The sequence below is a fragment of the Chironomus tepperi genome, unplaced genomic scaffold (genome assembly GCF_022539635.2).
Source record: "Chironomus tepperi strain 1889 unplaced genomic scaffold, CSIRO-AGI_Ctep_v1 contig_37, whole genome shotgun sequence".
Classification (NCBI taxonomy): domain Eukaryota; kingdom Metazoa; phylum Arthropoda; class Insecta; order Diptera; family Chironomidae; genus Chironomus; species Chironomus tepperi.
Window position 1 is genome coordinate 1,090,757 of NW_027226159.1, and position 18,528 is coordinate 1,109,284.

Here is an 18,528-nt window from a genome sequence, read left to right on the forward strand (position 1 = left end):
TTGAAATGTTTTACGACTATTTGTTTTGTACTAATAAACAAAACACAGGCATGTGTATGCACATATGAACAATCGAGAATTTATTGATCATTCCATTCATTTTGCAACATAATTACAGTTATTACCTCTTAATTTTCACAGATTTATATGCATTTGCATGATTTCATGCATTTGCCAGCATAAAATTTGTATCTTATGCGACTTTAAAAATATGTTTTTTCAACATGCAACATCAAAATTAATACTCTTGTGTGTGTTGCCGCACGTTATGTATTTCAGATTCAAAACAGAGTGAGAAGCATGAAAACAAAATACGATATGTGTGAGGCCGAAAGAATTTACAGCACAACAAAGTGCGAACGAGATGTAGAATTGAAATAAAAATAAGAATTAAATTAAGGCATAAATAGGGCGTGCAACATTCAAGACGACTCAATTAACAACTCAACATATTTAACATTCCATCATGTCTTGTTAATGCGAGGGAATTTTCATTATGGATTTTATATATTTTTTGGGAACTAATTAAACATGAGTTAACTTTTTTGTGTTTCTATTGCCTTGCATAACTCTTTATGCATTTTCAGATGTAAACATTTCATTTTCGTAATTAAAAATTAGAGCGAAAAAAATATAAAGCTATTGAAATCGTAAAGTTCATGAATTTCGTTGGCATTTAATGCGAAGTATTTGGTCAATGATTTAAAAGCACAATTGCAGCAATTCATAAAAAACATTTTATAATTTTCCCATCTGCAACTAAGAAATTTACGTCTTAATAGTATACATGTTTTCGTTTGGGAATCATTCAATTATTACGTACATAGAATGCTTATTACTTCGGTAGATTGGAGAAGCAGAAGTCTGATTCTAAAGCTGATCAAATATCAAGTTTGTCCAATTCTATTATTATCTTGTAGTCTTCTTTATACAGTTGAGTTTGGAATAAAAGCCTGTTTGTAGGATTGCCACCCTCCTGGGACTGTCTAGTTTGAATAGGCTTTTAATCTATTTATTAATATATAGCTTCGGTCTGCAATTGTGTTCTTAGTGAAAATATGAAGGGAAAACACTTGAAGTTTGTAAACCACCGAACCAGACAGCCAGCCTCCTGGGCGGATACTGCTGGTGACCCAGCTATGGACCGAGATTAATACGGTAAATGATAGAGTAAATATCGATCCTAACCACCTCGTCTGAAGGGTGAGAGCAATTCAATCAGTCTAAAGTTGGTAAGGTATACAACCGACCATTTCCGAAGACAGGACTGCACTAACACCGAAGACCCAACCCAGTATAATCTACTTAGTATAAGAAACCATAAACTAAGACAGTCTGTACATTTCAACCTGAACTGACAACTGTTCTGATTAAACATGAATATGAACAGCACTAACAATCGCCTCCTATAACAACAACTTTTTTCACTGTAAAAAAGCATTTGTCTACCTAACTAATTTGTCTCAAAGATAATAAAAAACTGAAGTGGTGATAAATTAGCAGCCTGTTTAATCCTCCCCCAAAATAATTTATGACACATAACAGGTGAATACGAAATATTTCATGACCTGATTCTAAAGAATCTTAAATAAGATCCATAGATTAATGTATGCGCTTTTCATTATAAAAACAAGCTAGTCTTCTCATAATCTCCACGCTTTTGTGGATTCAAGACTCAAAGTCAGCTGATGAAATTTGAGCACGTAACCATGAACACCAGCGGTGCTTTATCATGTATGTATGCTTTTGCAGTATTTAACAATTGCTTTGTTCATGGATATAACAACAACAATAAAGATATAATAGAATGAGATTCTCTCATGATAAATAAATAATATAAAAATGTGGCAAGGAATGAATATGAGAACAAGACAAGACGAAAATAATAGAGATGCATTCAAGTACTAATGTTTAACAAACTGCTTATCGTAAGTTCATGAGAACAGTGGCACGAGCTACAATAAAAATAATAAAAAATTATTAAATCAGTGTGTCTTGTTCAAATAAAATAGACAAGAACCTTTAATTGCTCATAAATAATATGAATGTATGTATTAATGGGACAGGAAGTGCCTATAAAAAATATGACTAAGTCATATGCCTACATAATAATATTTAGTTACGATACTACTACGTTAAGAATCATCGACATTTAATCATTAAATTATTCATTCAGTTCTTCTTCATTGCTTTTTCAACACGTTCTTAGAATGACGAACTTTATAGCCACTTAGTAAAATTTTAAACCAATGAGTTCTTGTTGAAAGAAGAAATTTGAAACAATAGAAATGAATTAAATGCTCAATTAACGGAGTCGAGTGTTGATAATTTTATGCACCCTAGACACATCCATTCATTCTTCATATATATATGTGTGTTGTGTCTCATGATATGAGAATGTAATTGCAGTTACTCGAGCATGGTGTAAAGTTCATTTTTTTTTTTTTGTAAAGAAACAATATAGCAGTTCCGCAAAATAATATGTATATGGATGACTAAAGCGCATCAATAATATTTATGATTGTTGCTGAGTAGTCATTGTATTATAATTTTGGGTAGTTTGACGTTTGAATGATGATATGTACTATTTATCATATCTGAGATTAATGATTGTGGTGACTGAACTGAGTGATATCTGCGGGATCGAGTCAATTTTAGGAGAATTTGTCAGTGAAAAACTAAATCCTCTGTAGTCGAGTGACTTGAAAGTTCGGATTTCTGTATCATTCTTTTATTAGTACGTGAGTTCGCTTCCCAAAGAATTCATGGAAGGAAGCTGTTGTCAGAGATAGTGTTGCATTTGGTATTGGAAATTGGCAAGCGTAACCATTGGTAGGTCCAAGTTCAAACGGCATCTGCGGAATGTTGTCTTTTGGGACTTTAGATTTGAACGGCCAGCAAAGTTAAGAAGTAGGTTTCGATTCCCACCAGATACCAATTTCTTAATTATGCTATAAAAGCTGTCGATATAGTAATGCAATGCTCACGTCCATTACAAAGATAGGGAGAGACAGGTATCATGACTCAATACTATTTTTAGGGACGTCACTTTGTGGTATATTGAGTATGTAATACAGACGAATAGAAAGAACCTCCTATGACAAATATATAACAAACAGTTATCCAGCTATATTCAACTTACTATTTGCGACGTAATTCCACTCAGAACAGAACCAACAGCATAACAATATCTAACGCTTTGCTTATTAATAACTGAATATTTCCAAATCAGTTAAATCCAGCAATTATTCTCGAGAACTAATTAGACACAAAAGCATATAAATGACCCAATGTAAGCAATTCATTATCAGCTATGCTTCATATAAGTCGTCAAATTGAATATCATTTTATCTACAAAAATTACAGTTAAAAACTACTTAAAAACACAAAGCTAATTGTGAATGGAACAAGTATTTTCGAACAACAAAAAGTTATCAGCTTAAGAAGGGAGAACAGAACGGGAAGAGCAATAAATGAATAAATATTACATCAAATTGAGAGTTTATCGTGACTTAAGCTGAGTTATTTAGCGAAGAGTCGGAAATGTTTAATAGTAAACATTTTAATTAGAGCGTTTAGCAGTTCTACAGCTGATATTATATACTTATTGAAAGAGAATAAGCGAAAATTGGATGTAATTTGTACAGAAAAACTACAGAAAAAATAAAGAAATAAATGCAGTTAATGATCCAAGATTTTTTTTTGTGTTCAAGTGATGGCAGCCGGAAAAGAAGAGTTTAATTTCACTTTTATTAATTTTCATTGATCTTGTTGAACTCTTTCGCATCTCAATAAGCTAATAGTCATGGATGTGTGCGTTCCATCAAATCGTATCTGTCTTCGAGACATTAATAAACATTTATATATATAATTTTTTTCTTTTTCGTTAAATACGCTGATACTCGGGGTGCTAAATGTAGAATTTTATTAGTAATGAATGGATTCTTAATTGAAGATTTTTTATGAGATTCTTTAAGAAATTCCTCAAAAATTTTAGTATTATCATTTGGATTACGTCAGATTCAAAAATTTTTGAATGAGCCATAAAAACCTGATTATTAAAATGAAAGTAAAATGTTTCATGTTCGACTGCTTTGGAGGTATTCGTAAATGACGTTTATTAAAGTGATTTGAGTTTTTAAATCGAAGTCTAGTAGTGTTGATACCCTGGTCGGTATCCCCTTCTTAATATACTGTCATCTAGATCAAATAATGACTCAAGCAATGAAATGGTTATCATGGTTCTGACGTATCTGATGTTATTTTTGAATGGACGATTAATTTAAAATTTTACTTTAATTTTAGAAACCTTGGCTGAGCCCATCAAGGACCTTTGTTAGAATAGAGCCAACTATCAGATCTGTAAGACATAATCAATAGATGTGAATCGATTTTTGATCCCAAACTCCTACCATTGAGCTATCTGGGATCGACTCACGGTCTTAATTTCCGGTCGTATGCTCTTACCACTGAGCTATCAGTGGTTATAAAAGACTTTTAGCGGATGCCTTAGAAGATATAATACATCTTCTATTTGTGCCGTTCAGATGAAAACCCAGTGATCATTCCAACTCATCATAACCGTAGACGTCATAAACGAAAGACCACATTCGAATATGAAAATAAACCAATGTCCATGAGTTTTGCATTTTGAATTTAAGTTTATCAATGATATCATTTCCATAGTCCAATTTTTTTATGGGAATTCCATAATTTCTTATCCAACAAACTCTTAAATTATATAAATTCATAAGAATTTATTCGAACATCGCTGCTGGACACATAAAGAATTAAAAAAATTCTGGAATGCATGTTATATTTAGGGATCATCATTTAATTTAAAACAAAAGGCAACTGGAACATAAATTCTTCTTGTTTATCTCTTCAATTGGGTGATGTCAATCTATACAGAACACTAATTTTTATTTATATAGTTTTAAAGTATTTTTTGTGTTAATTTATAAATTTTCGTTCACACAGAAAACTGAACTGTTGTAGGATTCTTAAAACATTTCTTGTAGCACTGTTGCTTACAATTCATACCGCATAGTTCATAGCTAATATATATTCAGTTATGTAGCTATTTGTTTCACAGAATGTACAAATATTTAAATAACTATAGTTATATATATTTTAAAAAGCAATCACCTGTTCAGGCAGCAATCTAATATCATAACATGAATGAATGAATAAAGAAATTTACTGAATAAAATACTATGAGTCATGCGACTTCCAATAATAACTTAGAGCTCGTAGATTATGAAGTATCGAGAAGTAAAAAACGCGTTTGTGGAATTTCTAAGAAGTACTATTTATAAAATAATCGATATTAATTTTATTATCTTGATGAGTTTCGGAAATTTTACGATATTATGCAATAACACGGTTTGCATAATCTTTTATCACTAAAGAAGAAAATGTTCGGCATACGAAAGACATAAAAAAAGGCCAAGAAAGACGTGTGAGACGAACAACATATAAACTATAAAAACTGCCCATAAACTGACGTCATTAATTAAAGACTTGCTTTCAATATATTGAACAAAAAAAGACTTCTTTAGATCTATAATCCTTTCTAGTCTGATAAAAACGAGAATTGAATAGATTTTTTTATAGTTTTAATTTTCGAAAATGTTATTTCAACCTCGAAAAGTGACTTTAGAGTCGAGCAATAGAGACGGAGACAAGAGGAATGAAATGAAAAGGAAAAATAACTAATTCAAATTTACATTGACGGAATTCTAAATAGTGAGCAAGCGGGCAATTAATGGAAAACCTTGAAAATACTTGTGAATCTTTATAGTAAAAAAAATAATACAAAAGTAATGTAGATAGAAAAATGTATTTATATGCCTTAACGTAAAGTGCTTTGATATGTCGGTAATCGCTTTATTTTTACTTTTGATATTTGACTCAAATCATGCCTTATTTTTTTGCTGCTTTCATTCCCGTACATGTGGACTGTATTTACATCTAATTCGAAACTTGCAGTTTGCCAGTAACAAGATTTTTTCTATGTTGATTGCAAATCGAGATGAAAAAATCTGGGTTAAGACTCGATTTGCCCGCAAATTTATAATGAAAGTAATGAAAGACGCATAAAGAGAAAAGCATTATTAAGATGAAGTCTCCCAAGTAGTAAGTGAATTAAGTATGAAGAAAAAAAAAGATACTTTGTATGACCTTTCAATCACGACTCACTGCTGTTAAATTTAATAGTGTTTTGTCGACGTTCTCACAAAAAAAAATTATTGCAGTGAGCATTGATATTTATTTCGATTTTATGACGCATATTCTTACAGATTTGATTGTTAATCAGGGTTGTCAGTTGGGTAATTTTGTAATAGTTTAATTGTAATTCAATTAAATGTCTTTTTGATGGATTTAATGTGTTTTAAATGTTGTTTATTCTTCGAAGTTCAAAAACAGAGAAATTTTGTATGAAAAAGGGTTTAAAACTATGTACAATAAATATTATTCAAATCTCAAATGAACGTTATAACAGGTAATTGCTCTAAATTGTTCTGAATTCAGAAATATGACATTATTAACAGCGAAATGAATTGCTAATTCACAATTGAACTCAAAACTCTCGAGAAAATACTATCTTAAGCGTTTCCAACTAAATGACGTTCATTTCTTGGCAATATATAATTTTGTACGAAAATTGTAGATGAATGTGATCTCATTTTTCCCATTTTAAATGATCAAAATAAAGATTTTCGTCAAAAAAAATAGAAGAGATCTCACGTGAACAATGTGTCAATCAACCAAAATAATAACGCGCATTGTCCGCAAGAAAAATTGTGTTATTTCTCATAAATTATACAATGTGAAAAAGAGCTTCATATTCCTCAATATCATTATCGTTATCGCAAAGTGTTTGTTAATATTTTTTTGATATGATATGAAGGAAAATAGCTTCTTTCACAGTTTTTCGTTGTAAAGACATTACGGTCTATACGTATTTTTTTTGCCTGCTCACTTGCCTATGCTGCGAATATGAACCCAAAAAAACTAAAGAGAAGAATTTATTGTCCAACATGAATTTCTTTTTCGGAGAACTTCATAAAAAAACAACAATTGTGTGAGAAAATAAAACTCATACTGTGCCTTCATCTCGATACCTTTTACATGACTGTACGTTTTTTTTGGATAGAGTGAAGTAACAAACACGATAAACAACTCGAAGATAATAATCGTATAGTTATTTATAACTTAGAATATTCTGACTAGATTCACAGCTTTTTTTTTTGTTCAATTCCATTCACATTGACGAGTTAAGCAAATTCTTTTAAATATCGCAACATGAGAACTTTATTTGCTGATACATATTACTTCCTTTTAAATGCAAAATGTGCACATTATCACATAACTCTTTTTACAGTTTGCTGTGTTTTTTTTAACAACAGCGAGACATACCAACTGTCTTGTAAACACAAACTAATCTGTTGATTCAGAACATCCTTGGCATATGAGTATGTCTTATGACTTATGAGAATACCAACCACTTTAAGACAATATTGCAAAACCAAGTGCTATACAGATGTCAAATATATTTCAATATTTTTTTTCTTCTTTTTATACCCAAAAAGAAAAATTTTCTTATTCACTTAATGATCTTCTTTATTTTTTTCTTTCCACAACACACAGCTTAATTGATCATCCTTCTTACTACACTTAGACATTTTTTTTTTCAATTTCTGATATAATCTATTATTCCTTTTTTTGATTTTTCATTGCATCATTCTCACGATTTTTTTTTTTTTTTTGTTTTCTTATTTGTAAACATTTTTTTGAGAGCTGTAGATCATATTCAATATAAACGAGTGATCAGTCAGGGAGTGTTTCATATGAACTTTATAAAGAAACATTTATTTTCACTACCTATTCCAAACAAAAAACCATTTTCAACACTTTTCCACGATTCCATATTGCTTTAAATTATTAAACACTACTAACTAAATTAAGTGCAACATTATTAAGATTTGAAATTAAAATAAAAATTAAAGAGCACAAAAATCCGTGTATCTTTCAAAATTATTGTTTGTTCGAATAAACTTCTTAGCGCTTTTTAGTAAAACTTATTTCTCTCTGTGAGCACATTTTGGATTGAAATGTGACTGACACTATGTCTTCCACCCCCTACATTCATTGTTTATTGCTCATGGTGATCAATTGAGAGAACTGATGAGAGTTATTTCTTTCTCGATTTATCGAAAGTCTATTGGTTCCAATATTAAACTCTTACTTCAGTACTGCCACGCTAGGTACAAATTGCTCTTTCTCCACTCAATCGATGATCACTGTTGATCGAGGCTCACCACCCACACTACCTGTTGTTCATATGACACTCCTATATAAAGTAATACATGAATCAATTATATGGAAATTTCAAAGGTACCTAGACTATGTTTTTATATCTAATCCTATGCCTAATCATTCTTATCAAACAATGAAGGAAACTTTATAAAATTAAAAATGCGCTATAATTAAAAAATGACCCTGAATACTAAACTCGTTTCGACAGTCGATCATACCTAATACAGTGGCGCTCTAACATTATTTCGACTAAAAACAGTTAATCTCCTTTTTTAATTGACCTTTTTCAATTTTTTAGCCTGCAAAATAGGCTCAAATTGAGAATGAATTGCATAAATAGTAAGTTAAGCAAGTGTACTTTATCATTTAACAGTTTAGTATATTAGTCAGAAGAAATTTAATGAGAAATTTTCAATTATAAAATTATTTTAAATTTCAAAACAAAAGATTTGGTACAAGTTGAGATAATTTGTAAGAATTGTTTACATAGTTATATCCGCGATAAACGCCATAATTTTATATCAATGACTAGTACCAAAGTAAACAAGTCATAAAAAAGATTAAAATCATTTCATTAATTAATTTAAATTAAAATAATAAATTTAACTTTTAAAATGTTAGATAACGGACAAAATTTAAATCAACTAATTCGACGGTGGTGACGCATAACGGAGAAACACGTAATTGCTATACAAAGAGATATTAAAATGCCTTAGAAAAGCAAATAACAAGTGGCAAAAGATAATTGAAAGAATAAATCATGTGAATTAATTAAATCAGCACATGACAAGCATGAAACAAGTGAGAAATAACGAAAAATGATTTAAAATTTCGTAATTTTTGAAAAGTGCGCGTTTACTGTAGTTGGCACCCCTTTTGATGCAAAAAATGTCGCAACGGTTTTCTAAAATTTAAACTTCCCTTTGAGAAAACAAAAAATCGAAAAGTTCAAGTGAAAATCGAATTACTCCACACAATATTTAATGAGAAATTTCTCGAATGAGCCACTGATTCGGATCCACTTAGTCATCAGTGCTACAATCTATCAAAATATAGTTATATTACAAAAGAATTTATTACACAAATCGCCAAATGGGAGTAAAAACCGCGAATTTGAATTTGCATAGCTTTCCGGACTTGAACAGTTTCGATTTGGAGTCGATTTTTTAGTATTCCGCCATCATTTTCAACAAGAAACGAGAAATTTTTTCATTGGTTAAATTTTTAATTTTTATTTAATGTTGTTAAAAACCAAAGTGAATAAAACTATTCGCGATCATTTACTAAGTACAATTATCATCGGCTGAAAGCAAAATATCGACTCGAAACTACGGAAATGTAAGATAAAAATATGATGATTGATTTTTTTTTTCTTTAAGCATCGAGTAGTTAGTAAAACTAACACATATGTACGCGCTTAGCGAAGCTGGTCGATTCATAAATTACATCAGATTTTTGTCGAAAAATGCACTTATTTTAATCGGAAAGTGACATTTGAGTGAATTGTTGATAAAATTAAACATAATCAGTGCCTATAAGTCAAAATATGACGCCAAATAGTCACGGGAAGTGTAACATTTTAGCATAATCGATGTGTTAGACCTCGCGTGTGTGTATTAAAAGGAGAATAAAGAGAAATACATATTTTTCGGTTCTTTTCCGCTTTAAAATGTAATATTTTAACTATCTGTAGACTATTTAAGCTCCTAAATACGGTTTTTGTGGATAAATTAGTTAATTAAGGCATTAAAATGATGTGAAAAGTGCTTAAAATGAGATAAAGACTCAAAATAATTGCAATGTGATCCGCCTTATAGCTACACAGAATAGAGTAACAGAGAAAGAAAGAAAGAAATATCTGCTTGTATAAATATGTAAAAAGTTTAAGCTCAAAAGAACATTTCCGATAAAAAAAATTATGAAAAAAATTGTTTAATAGATAATAGTGACTTAATTCTTGTGATTATTAATAACTAACATAACTTTCTTCTATTGCGTCTTATGTGTGAACATATTAGGCTTCTGCTACCCAAAGAAACGGAAACGACGGATTTTAAAACAATTGGGAGTGAAAATGCATCGACGACAGAAGAGACAACGGACTTGTCGACCGTAGTGAATAGCGATAATTTGACAGAGAGCCTCGAACAGCCACTGATACAGCATAATAATGTAAACATAAATAATTGTGTCACTACTGTATCTTCAGATGATTCACCAAAATTCGATCAATATATCCTCGACACGATTACATCGGTTGCATCCTCTAGTTCTACGTCTATTACATCATCATCAGGTTACCAAAATTATTGTGCTAATGGTGCAACAAATTCACAAAATACAAATAATGATCCACATGAAATGCCACAGCTCTTAAATATACTTAATGAGCTATTAGATGGACAAGATTTAACATCACTTGCTAATTCTGGTGGTAATGGTGATAATATGCATGATATTGAGGATCAAGAGGAGAATTACGAGGATGATTCACCGAGAAAAGATGATCCTGAAGAAATGGCAAAAATATTATCACAACAGCGACTTGAGGAGATAAGTCGAGAAGAACAACAACTTCGAAGACGAATGGATTTCCTGATAAGACGACTGTTTAAACTTGTTGCACGATCGACTGGTCTTCATGTGAGTGAAGAAATGGCTGGATTCCTTGAGCATATCGCGAGATATTGTAAGAAAAAGGAAATTAAAGAGAAATCATCGACAATGACACTTTCGTCATTATCATCATCTCCAACAAAGTTTCCATATTTAACTGCAAACTTACAAGGAACGACTGATTTACTCTCATCACCAACATTTTCAACAGAGCCTCCCATAAATCTTCTTTCATCACCAATGACCTCGGTCAAGTCTCAGGATGAAAAACAGTCATTACCACAACAAAATAATAGTAATATTAATACAGCCGCAACAACACACGATGTGATAGAACCGTCTAATGAATTCCTCAAGCCGGTTCCAACAAAAGAAATGAAATCATTTCTTCGAAGAATTGAGAACATTTCAACCATGCAGAATACAGTGCTAACAAAGAAGGCACTCGCATTTAAATATTTTTCAAAATCAACCAGCCCAACATCCTCCAGTAATCTCAATATGACATCTAAATCAGAATCAAACTTTTGTGTCAGTGCCATTCCAAAGCTTGAAGATGCCGATATCGACCAAGTCGAACAAACATCGGGACTACTTATGAGCGAATTGCGTCTTATTGAGAACCAAATTGATTCAGATGTGACTGCTAGTAGTACGGGTGGCGAATCAGCCGACGAAATGACGATCTACAATAATACCTATCAACAACCCTTATCCATGTAAGTTCTATGCTCCAATGAAGTCTTATTTAATTGATAATGATGTGTAGAAAGTGTATTTCACCATTGTAGCATATTTTTACTCAATTAAATTTACGTCGCATCCACATCGTTGCATAATTTAGATAATGTTTTGCTCAGGTATGCAAAGTTGAAGTTTGCTCAGCAAATTAATGTCGTCAAATTTTTTTTAATTCAAATTTCAAAAAGTCCGTTGAATTTTCGTTCAGTAAACCAGCCTTCATGTTCGTTCAGTTCATTTGAATTTCAAAAATCCGTTAAATTTTCGTTGATTTAATTTGAATTTTTAAAATACGTTAAAAAGTAATGTTTTACCCACATGAATGTATGAGTCTAAAAAGTACGTTTGTTGATATGACTAAGCATTAACGAGGAGGAAAGAGCGCTTTATCACTAGCTTAATGATAACATTTGACATTTTTACACGCTATTTATCGTGAAAAATACGGGAAAGAAATTATGAAGAGGGAATAAGTAGTTATGTATATAATAAGTGATTGTGTTTGGGGATAAATGTTTAAAGATGAAGTTGTTAATTTACAATACACATGTTGCATATGAAAAAAAAAAAGAAATTGGAATTTACATGAAGAAATGAGACAAAAAGTCAATTTTACAATCTACAATAAAAGATGGAAAAAAAAATATAAATGAGAAATGAAAAACTTCACGGACAATCGGTTAAATGGCAAGAATCGAAAATAATGAATAAGAAGCAGGCATTGTAAAAAAAAAAATACGATGAAAAATAACCGAGTGAACGGCAACAGACAGAAGAAAAATCAGGTTTTGCCGGCACTATTTTTGTTTATTTTTTTCATTTCTTATTTCGCTTACCCGGCTCTTTCTCCTCAACTTATTTTTGCGAATACTTGATACTTCCAGCATGAATGAATAACATGAAAAATTATGCTTCGTGGATGTGTTAGTGTTAAGCAATTACTATAAAATAATAATAATGATTTTTCTTTTACAATTTTTCTGTTTTTATGTAGAAGCAAACGTGCTGCATACAAATATTCAAAAGATCGAGGTGCAGTTGCATCACGATGGTGCTGGCTAGCAACTCAAATATCTGAACTCGATTATAAGATCCGCCAACACACAGATTTAAGGAAACATATTCGGGAGAATAAAGGTGTTATAACATTAGAAACTGTCACAAATAATGAAAATCAACGAATATCTGGTGCAAGTACAAGCTATCATATCGATTCTGATACGGAGGATATTGATGGTGGATCATCAGCAAGAGTACGACCCCTCGCAAAATCATTATTCAGAAAACGTAAGCTAGTTCAAATCGCAAATCTCCATCAAATTTCAAAGAAAGCAGCTCGACCAAGGTATGTAACACCATTTATATTGCCGTAAATCAATATTTGATTGCGAAGCTTGTCGTCTACAAAATTGATAAATATTTGAATTTTTCCTTTTGTATATTCTTAGTACACTCAAATGTGGATGTAATTGGCCGCTACAGCCTTGTGCCTTATGTACGGCACGAATTGATCCAACAGCACCGCGCGAACTCTCAGATGTTCTTCCCGAAACAGAACGTGTTGCTCTCCTCGATCCTTGTTTCCATCCTGTATTAAGTTTCCAAGAAGGTAAGCACAATTTTATTGTTTTAATTAAAACCGCAAAGTCCATTGAAAAATATTAAAGTCAGACACTTTTAAAAAAGTTCAAAGGTTTGCGAATTGTATTTTCAGCTATCACGTATGTGCATGTAATGTTAATTCTACGTAGACTGATTTATTTACACAACGTTTTAAAACGTTTAATTTTATTTCTATTTGAATTTGAAATGACCGTTGAATTTATCAATTTTAGATGTATCCAGCAGCATCCACCTTGAGGCAATCATGAATATTCCTGAGTGGCAATCAAAAATGATTCGATCATCACCAAAATCTATCATGAAGCATGCAACCAAACAGTTAGAAATGCTTAGTGGTGGTAATGGTGGATTTAAGGATGACTTTAAGCTTTTCGGACTCGCAAAACCAAATGCATTCGAGACAAATGAGAAGAAATTAAAGAAGGGTAATATCGATGCAATCACCGGAAAGAGAAAGTACACAAAGAGATTCTTAAAAATGGATGGTGGACCATTAGCAAGCAGTAAGTGTTAATTTACGATAAATTAGCTTCAATTATAAAATATTTTGTTCATTCACATCTTTCTACTTAATACAATTTTTTTTAGAATTAAAAGAGAGAAAGAAATACAAGAAGCGAAGAGCGAGCTTAGGAATGGCACAGAATTCTCATATTCCCCGAAAATACACATTCAAAAAGCGATTACGTAAAGTGGATGGCATGTCAAATTCAGTGCACAATCAACCTCCAAATGGCTTAAATAATAATGATAGATATTCAGAATCAGTTAATCGTAGTAAAAATTCATCACCAGTACCGAACAACAGTAGATCAGACAAGTATGTCCAGCATAGAATTGAATAATCTATGAAAAATATTTACATAACATTATTTTTTGTTTTTCAGTAGAACGACATCAGAATCGAGAAGGACGAGAAATTATGATATTGATAACATCGTTATACCGTATTCTGTGGCTGCCGCAACACGAATTGAACTACTCAGCTATAAAGAAATACCAACACCAAAGTAAGTAATCATGTTTAGCATAACGCATTGTGCAGGAATTGTCAAGCGTACGATGATGCAACAATTGTGAAATTTGTGGGGCGGAAAAAAAAGAAAATGTTATTTTGATTTCCGTAATGGCGGAACCACGTTGTTATATATCTCTCTATACTATTGGCGCCATCTTTTGAGTGACCTTGACTCAACTTATTATTTATTCTTTATTTTGGGTAATTTTTCCGCTCACAATTGAATGACTCAAAGATTTTTCAAGGGCAATTTTTCGACAATAAACAGGCTCTTTAATGATCGTTTTGGATGTCTTTATGCATGATGTTCTTTAACCACTCAAAGCTTTGATTATTGATTGAAATCAACAAAGTAGATTAGAGTGAGGATTGAGTTTTAGTATTGGGAACTTAACACTTATTGTATAATATGCAGATTAAATCAATAAGCATGCTTGGATTTTAAACGGCTAAAACCCTACAATTGTATTGTGACAATTGTATGGTTTTGAAATTATGTTGCAATGTTTTCAAATTTAAATTTCATAAAATCGTTAATTTTTACATCAATTCTCCAATTGCTTCTGAGCATTCAATTCATGCGCCATTATTGACGTCAGCATCGACACGATTTCATAACTTATTTTCTACGAATAATAAATATATTTCTTCTAGATCTATAGTCACTTTAAAATTAAAATGAATAAATGTATTATTTATGTTATTTTAGATGGAGAATTGTGACGAATGAAGACGATGAGGAGCAACTAATAGAGGAAGAAGAACAGTGTCGGGAAGATGGAATAATTCATAGTGAGGACATAACAGACGAGAGTATTATTATCATACATGAAAAGGCACTGCTTGAAGAGAGAAAGAAGTTTGAGACATATTTGAAGTTTCCACTTACAAGTCGATCACGTGCAAATCGCAGGATTGATAGTCGTGGGAATGAATCTAGTGGAACAAACACCCCCACACCTGATCAAACGTCACCTCCTCATGATATTGAGGTAAATTACTGCAATTAAGCTTTTATGACATTTTAATGATAACGAATTATTTTCTAATGTCTTTTACAGTCAATTCCACCATCACCGCTTGATAATTCAGTGTTTCATGATACTCCTTCAATTACTGGTAATTTTATTGATTATTTACTAACTTGATTATGTATGCTAATTAATCTAAATATATTATAGCACTTCTAAACAACTTTAATGGACGAAAGGAGCGAAAACGGACGGTATCAAAGAAAGATGAGGTACATGATGGAGGAGGATATTCAAGTGGAGTTCCATCTCGCTGTATTTCACCAGAAACCATCAAAGAAGTAAATTTATTTTGATATTTACAAAAAAAAATATGCTGAATTGACCTGAATAATACATTTTAAATCATGAGACAATTGCTTCGTTAAAGGGCATGCATTCTGCTAAGGGATCAAATGATATCCAATTTATTAACATTTTTTTTCAATTCAAAGATTCATTCAAAGCCTACCAATTAGTTCTAAGGTTAGTTAAATGTCACGGTTTAATCCTTGGATTTAATTCCTGATTAAAATCTAGCGATTTAATCCTGAATTAAAGATGATCCCTAACATTAGATGGAGGCTTTTAACGGTCATAATCAAATGAGTATGTGGTTTGCCTACAAAAATTCTAAACCTTAATGTGCATCTGTTTCTCATGACTTTTAAAAATGTCAAGGACTCTGCTCAACAACATATGGGCAACAATAATAATTTGATACCAGCATAGAAATATACTAACATGAAATATTATCTACTTTCTTTTAGTTAATTCCGGCATATGAGCCATTGCATTTTCCATTATCGGATGTATCGTTCCATCGATTAAAGCGAATGATGCCGAGTGAGCATTTAAAAAATAATGATAATAACAAATATAAGCCAGTAATGAAGGAGGAAGAAGCTAGTCAACATCATAATACACAAAATATAATGACATCAATAAAGCACACAACAAGACCACAAAAGAGACGTAAACATAATGATAGTATAAGTGAGAGTATACTAATCAGAGAGAAATTACCATCATCATCATTAGCGACAATTGGAAAGAATAATAACTTATTAATACCAAGAAATAATCATAACATACTGAATAGCATTGATCTCAAAGGTACGGACGGTGCAGCGCTCAAGAAACTCATGAATAATAATAATGGGGATCTAATGAATGGTGACAGTTTTAATGACGATGATGAAAATGAGGACGTAGACGATAATTCAGATAGTGAGACAATTACTGGAGATGAGAGTTTATTTGAGCCTGATGAGGAAGAGGAGACAGATTCAGATGAATATTTGGACGATGAGATGGAAATGGACGGAAAAATTACATACAATAATAAGAAGAAAAGTTCCATGATATCGACATTGGACTAAGTTCTATGTCCAATTTGTTGATAATCACACAAAAATGTTGAATTAAATTTTTTTTTTGGAAAGATCAACGTCTTTAATCACACATAATAATTAATTATTTTCATATTTTCCATTGCAAAAAAAAAGTGTGTGTTAATGAGATATAAATGCTGATAATGCTGATTCAGACAAAAATTGATTCTATATTATAGGATGAAAAAAAAAAATCAACATTGTAAAATAGCTTAGATCGGTTATATTGCTATTACAAACTACTAAGAATTATAAAGTTAATACTGATAAAGATGAAAAAGTGTAAATAATTTTAGTTTTTACAATAAACAATAAAAATAATGTTTAGTCTCCAACAGCTTTCCTAGCGTATTTTTTGAAATTTTAAATTCTTTAACGGTTTACAGATATTTGAAATTTTCAGCAATCTTAAGTAATTTGGCGGGAAATTAGAACGTCAATAAGAATTTTTAATTTATTAAATATTTAAGTAATTAAGGAATAACTATGAAGCTGTTGTGTGAAACTAATGTTATTCGAAGATCTAATCGTGAAATTAAAGGACGCTTCCTCAAATCAACACTAGCAATTGGCAAAAAAGATGAAAAATCAAAATTGTGTATAATTCTCATAACATCCAGTAACAAGACAGGAATTAAATATGGTATGAAACAACTCAACCAACTATTATCGACTTTAATGACATATTTCATTTACAGACTTGACAAATAATCTCGCTGGAATATTCAGGAAGTTTGTGGACGAAGGAAAATGCACAATTTCATTTGTGCTGCCAGAAGTGGATCTTCAAATTAAGGCAGATTCTATTCAATTAAAAGCATTTCTGAATGTCATGAAGAATGAATTGTGTCCACCAAAAGATGGTCAGAGTAAGGATCTTGGAAAGAATGACAACAAATTAATTAGAGCTTTCGGAAGTACCAACAAAATGATGAACGATGAAGTCACAAAGCTTAATATCACAAAAAGATCAGAATTTCCGATAAAAGGATTTCCAAGAACATTAAAAGAACTGCATATTACTGGTGTCGGATGTCTGCAAATGCCCATTGGAATATTAAATTTAGCTAAATTAACTCATCTAGACTTGACTAGCAACAAGATTGAAAAGCTTCATAAAGCCGTAGGAAATCTCAATATAAATCAGCTGATATTGACGGATAATTTACTTGGAAAATCGACAAACTTAAAAGATTGGGAATGGCTGAATGGCAGGAATATCCAATTATCACTACATACTTTTATTATTTCAAGAAATAAGCTAAAAATGGTTCCAGTTTCGGTAGCGAAATGTGAAAAACTAGTTTGCCTTGATCTAAGTTTCAATGAATTATTGTCAGTTCCGTTTTCGATAAAGCAATTGAGGCAACTCAAAACCCTTAATTTAAATAATAATGAACTAAAATCCTTACCTTGTACGATAAGAAGCCTCTATTTAGACCTTATTGATCTCAGCACTAATCAATTTCCATCATACACTGAATCACTAGAATTATCACAAAATTCACTATCTAATATCACATCACATAACTTTAAATTTCCAACTTTATTTGAATTATCATCACGTTGTGTGATGAGACAACAGATACCATTTATGTCCTTAAATATACCACACATAATTAAAGAAATTTTATATCACTCGCCAAATTGCTCGAAATGTGGATCACTGTGTTTTGATAGAACAATCTATAAAAACATTAATTTCGTGTCACTTAATGCAAAAACACGCATCACTACCGATAATTCGAGTTATTTTTTAATTGACGGACCATTATGTAAATATAGCTGTTTAAATTCTAAATAA

The 18,528-nt window shown here is 31.4% G+C and overlaps 3 protein-coding genes across 5 annotated transcripts in view; 2 read left to right on the top strand and 1 right to left on the bottom strand.

The window, feature by feature from the left end:
• mbc (myoblast city) overlaps window positions 1-8,038 on the bottom strand; it is a 28,331-nt gene extending 20,293 nt beyond the window's left edge. For both annotated transcript variants that reach the window (XM_070650982.1, XM_070650989.1), the window contains exon 1: window positions 7,888-8,038. In XM_070650982.1, the coding sequence (XP_070507083.1) occupies window positions 7,888-7,933 (46 nt within the window). In that variant the 5' untranslated portion in view covers window positions 7,934-8,038. The remainder of the gene's footprint in view (window positions 1-7,887) is intronic.
• A 1,123-nt stretch (window positions 8,039-9,161) lies between these two features.
• On the top strand, window positions 9,162-17,053 carry LOC139098739 (uro-adherence factor A-like). Of its 2 annotated transcripts, none has more exons than XM_070651032.1 (11): window positions 9,162-9,660; window positions 10,341-11,657; window positions 12,674-13,024; window positions 13,128-13,288; window positions 13,515-13,805; window positions 13,891-14,122; window positions 14,193-14,312; window positions 15,030-15,312; window positions 15,382-15,439; window positions 15,502-15,632; window positions 16,101-17,053. In XM_070651032.1, coding segments are annotated over exons 1-11 (3,558 nt in total). In that variant the 5' UTR covers window positions 9,162-9,658; the 3' UTR covers window positions 16,713-17,053. The 2 variants fall into 2 exon arrangements, with proteins under 2 accessions (XP_070507133.1, XP_070507125.1); XM_070651024.1 differs by having other exon boundaries at window positions 9,164-9,660; window positions 14,190-14,312; window positions 16,101-17,052.
• Window positions 17,054-17,157: 104 nt separating this feature from the next.
• Lrr47 (Leucine-rich repeat 47) lies at window positions 17,158-18,528 on the top strand. The gene is made up of 2 exons (XM_070650686.1): window positions 17,158-17,367; window positions 17,423-18,528. Exons 1-2 carry the CDS (start codon window positions 17,211-17,213, stop codon window positions 18,526-18,528), a joined length of 1,263 nt encoding a protein of 420 aa, XP_070506787.1. The 5' UTR covers window positions 17,158-17,210.

Coding starts and splice junctions, on each gene's coding strand:
- Lrr47 (XM_070650686.1), top strand. CDS start 17,211: ATGAAGCTGTTGTGTGAAACTAATGTTATTCGAAGATCTAATCGTGAA. Junction 17,368..17,422: donor CAAGACAGGAATTAAATATG/GTATGAAACAAC, acceptor TTTCATTTACAG/ACTTGACAAATAATCTCGCT.
- LOC139098739 (XM_070651024.1), top strand. Junction 14,123..14,189: donor AACAACAGTAGATCAGACAA/GTATGTCCAGCA, acceptor TTTGTTTTTCAG/TAGAACGACATCAGAATCGA. Junction 14,313..15,029: donor AAAGAAATACCAACACCAAA/GTAAGTAATCAT, acceptor ATGTTATTTTAG/ATGGAGAATTGTGACGAATG.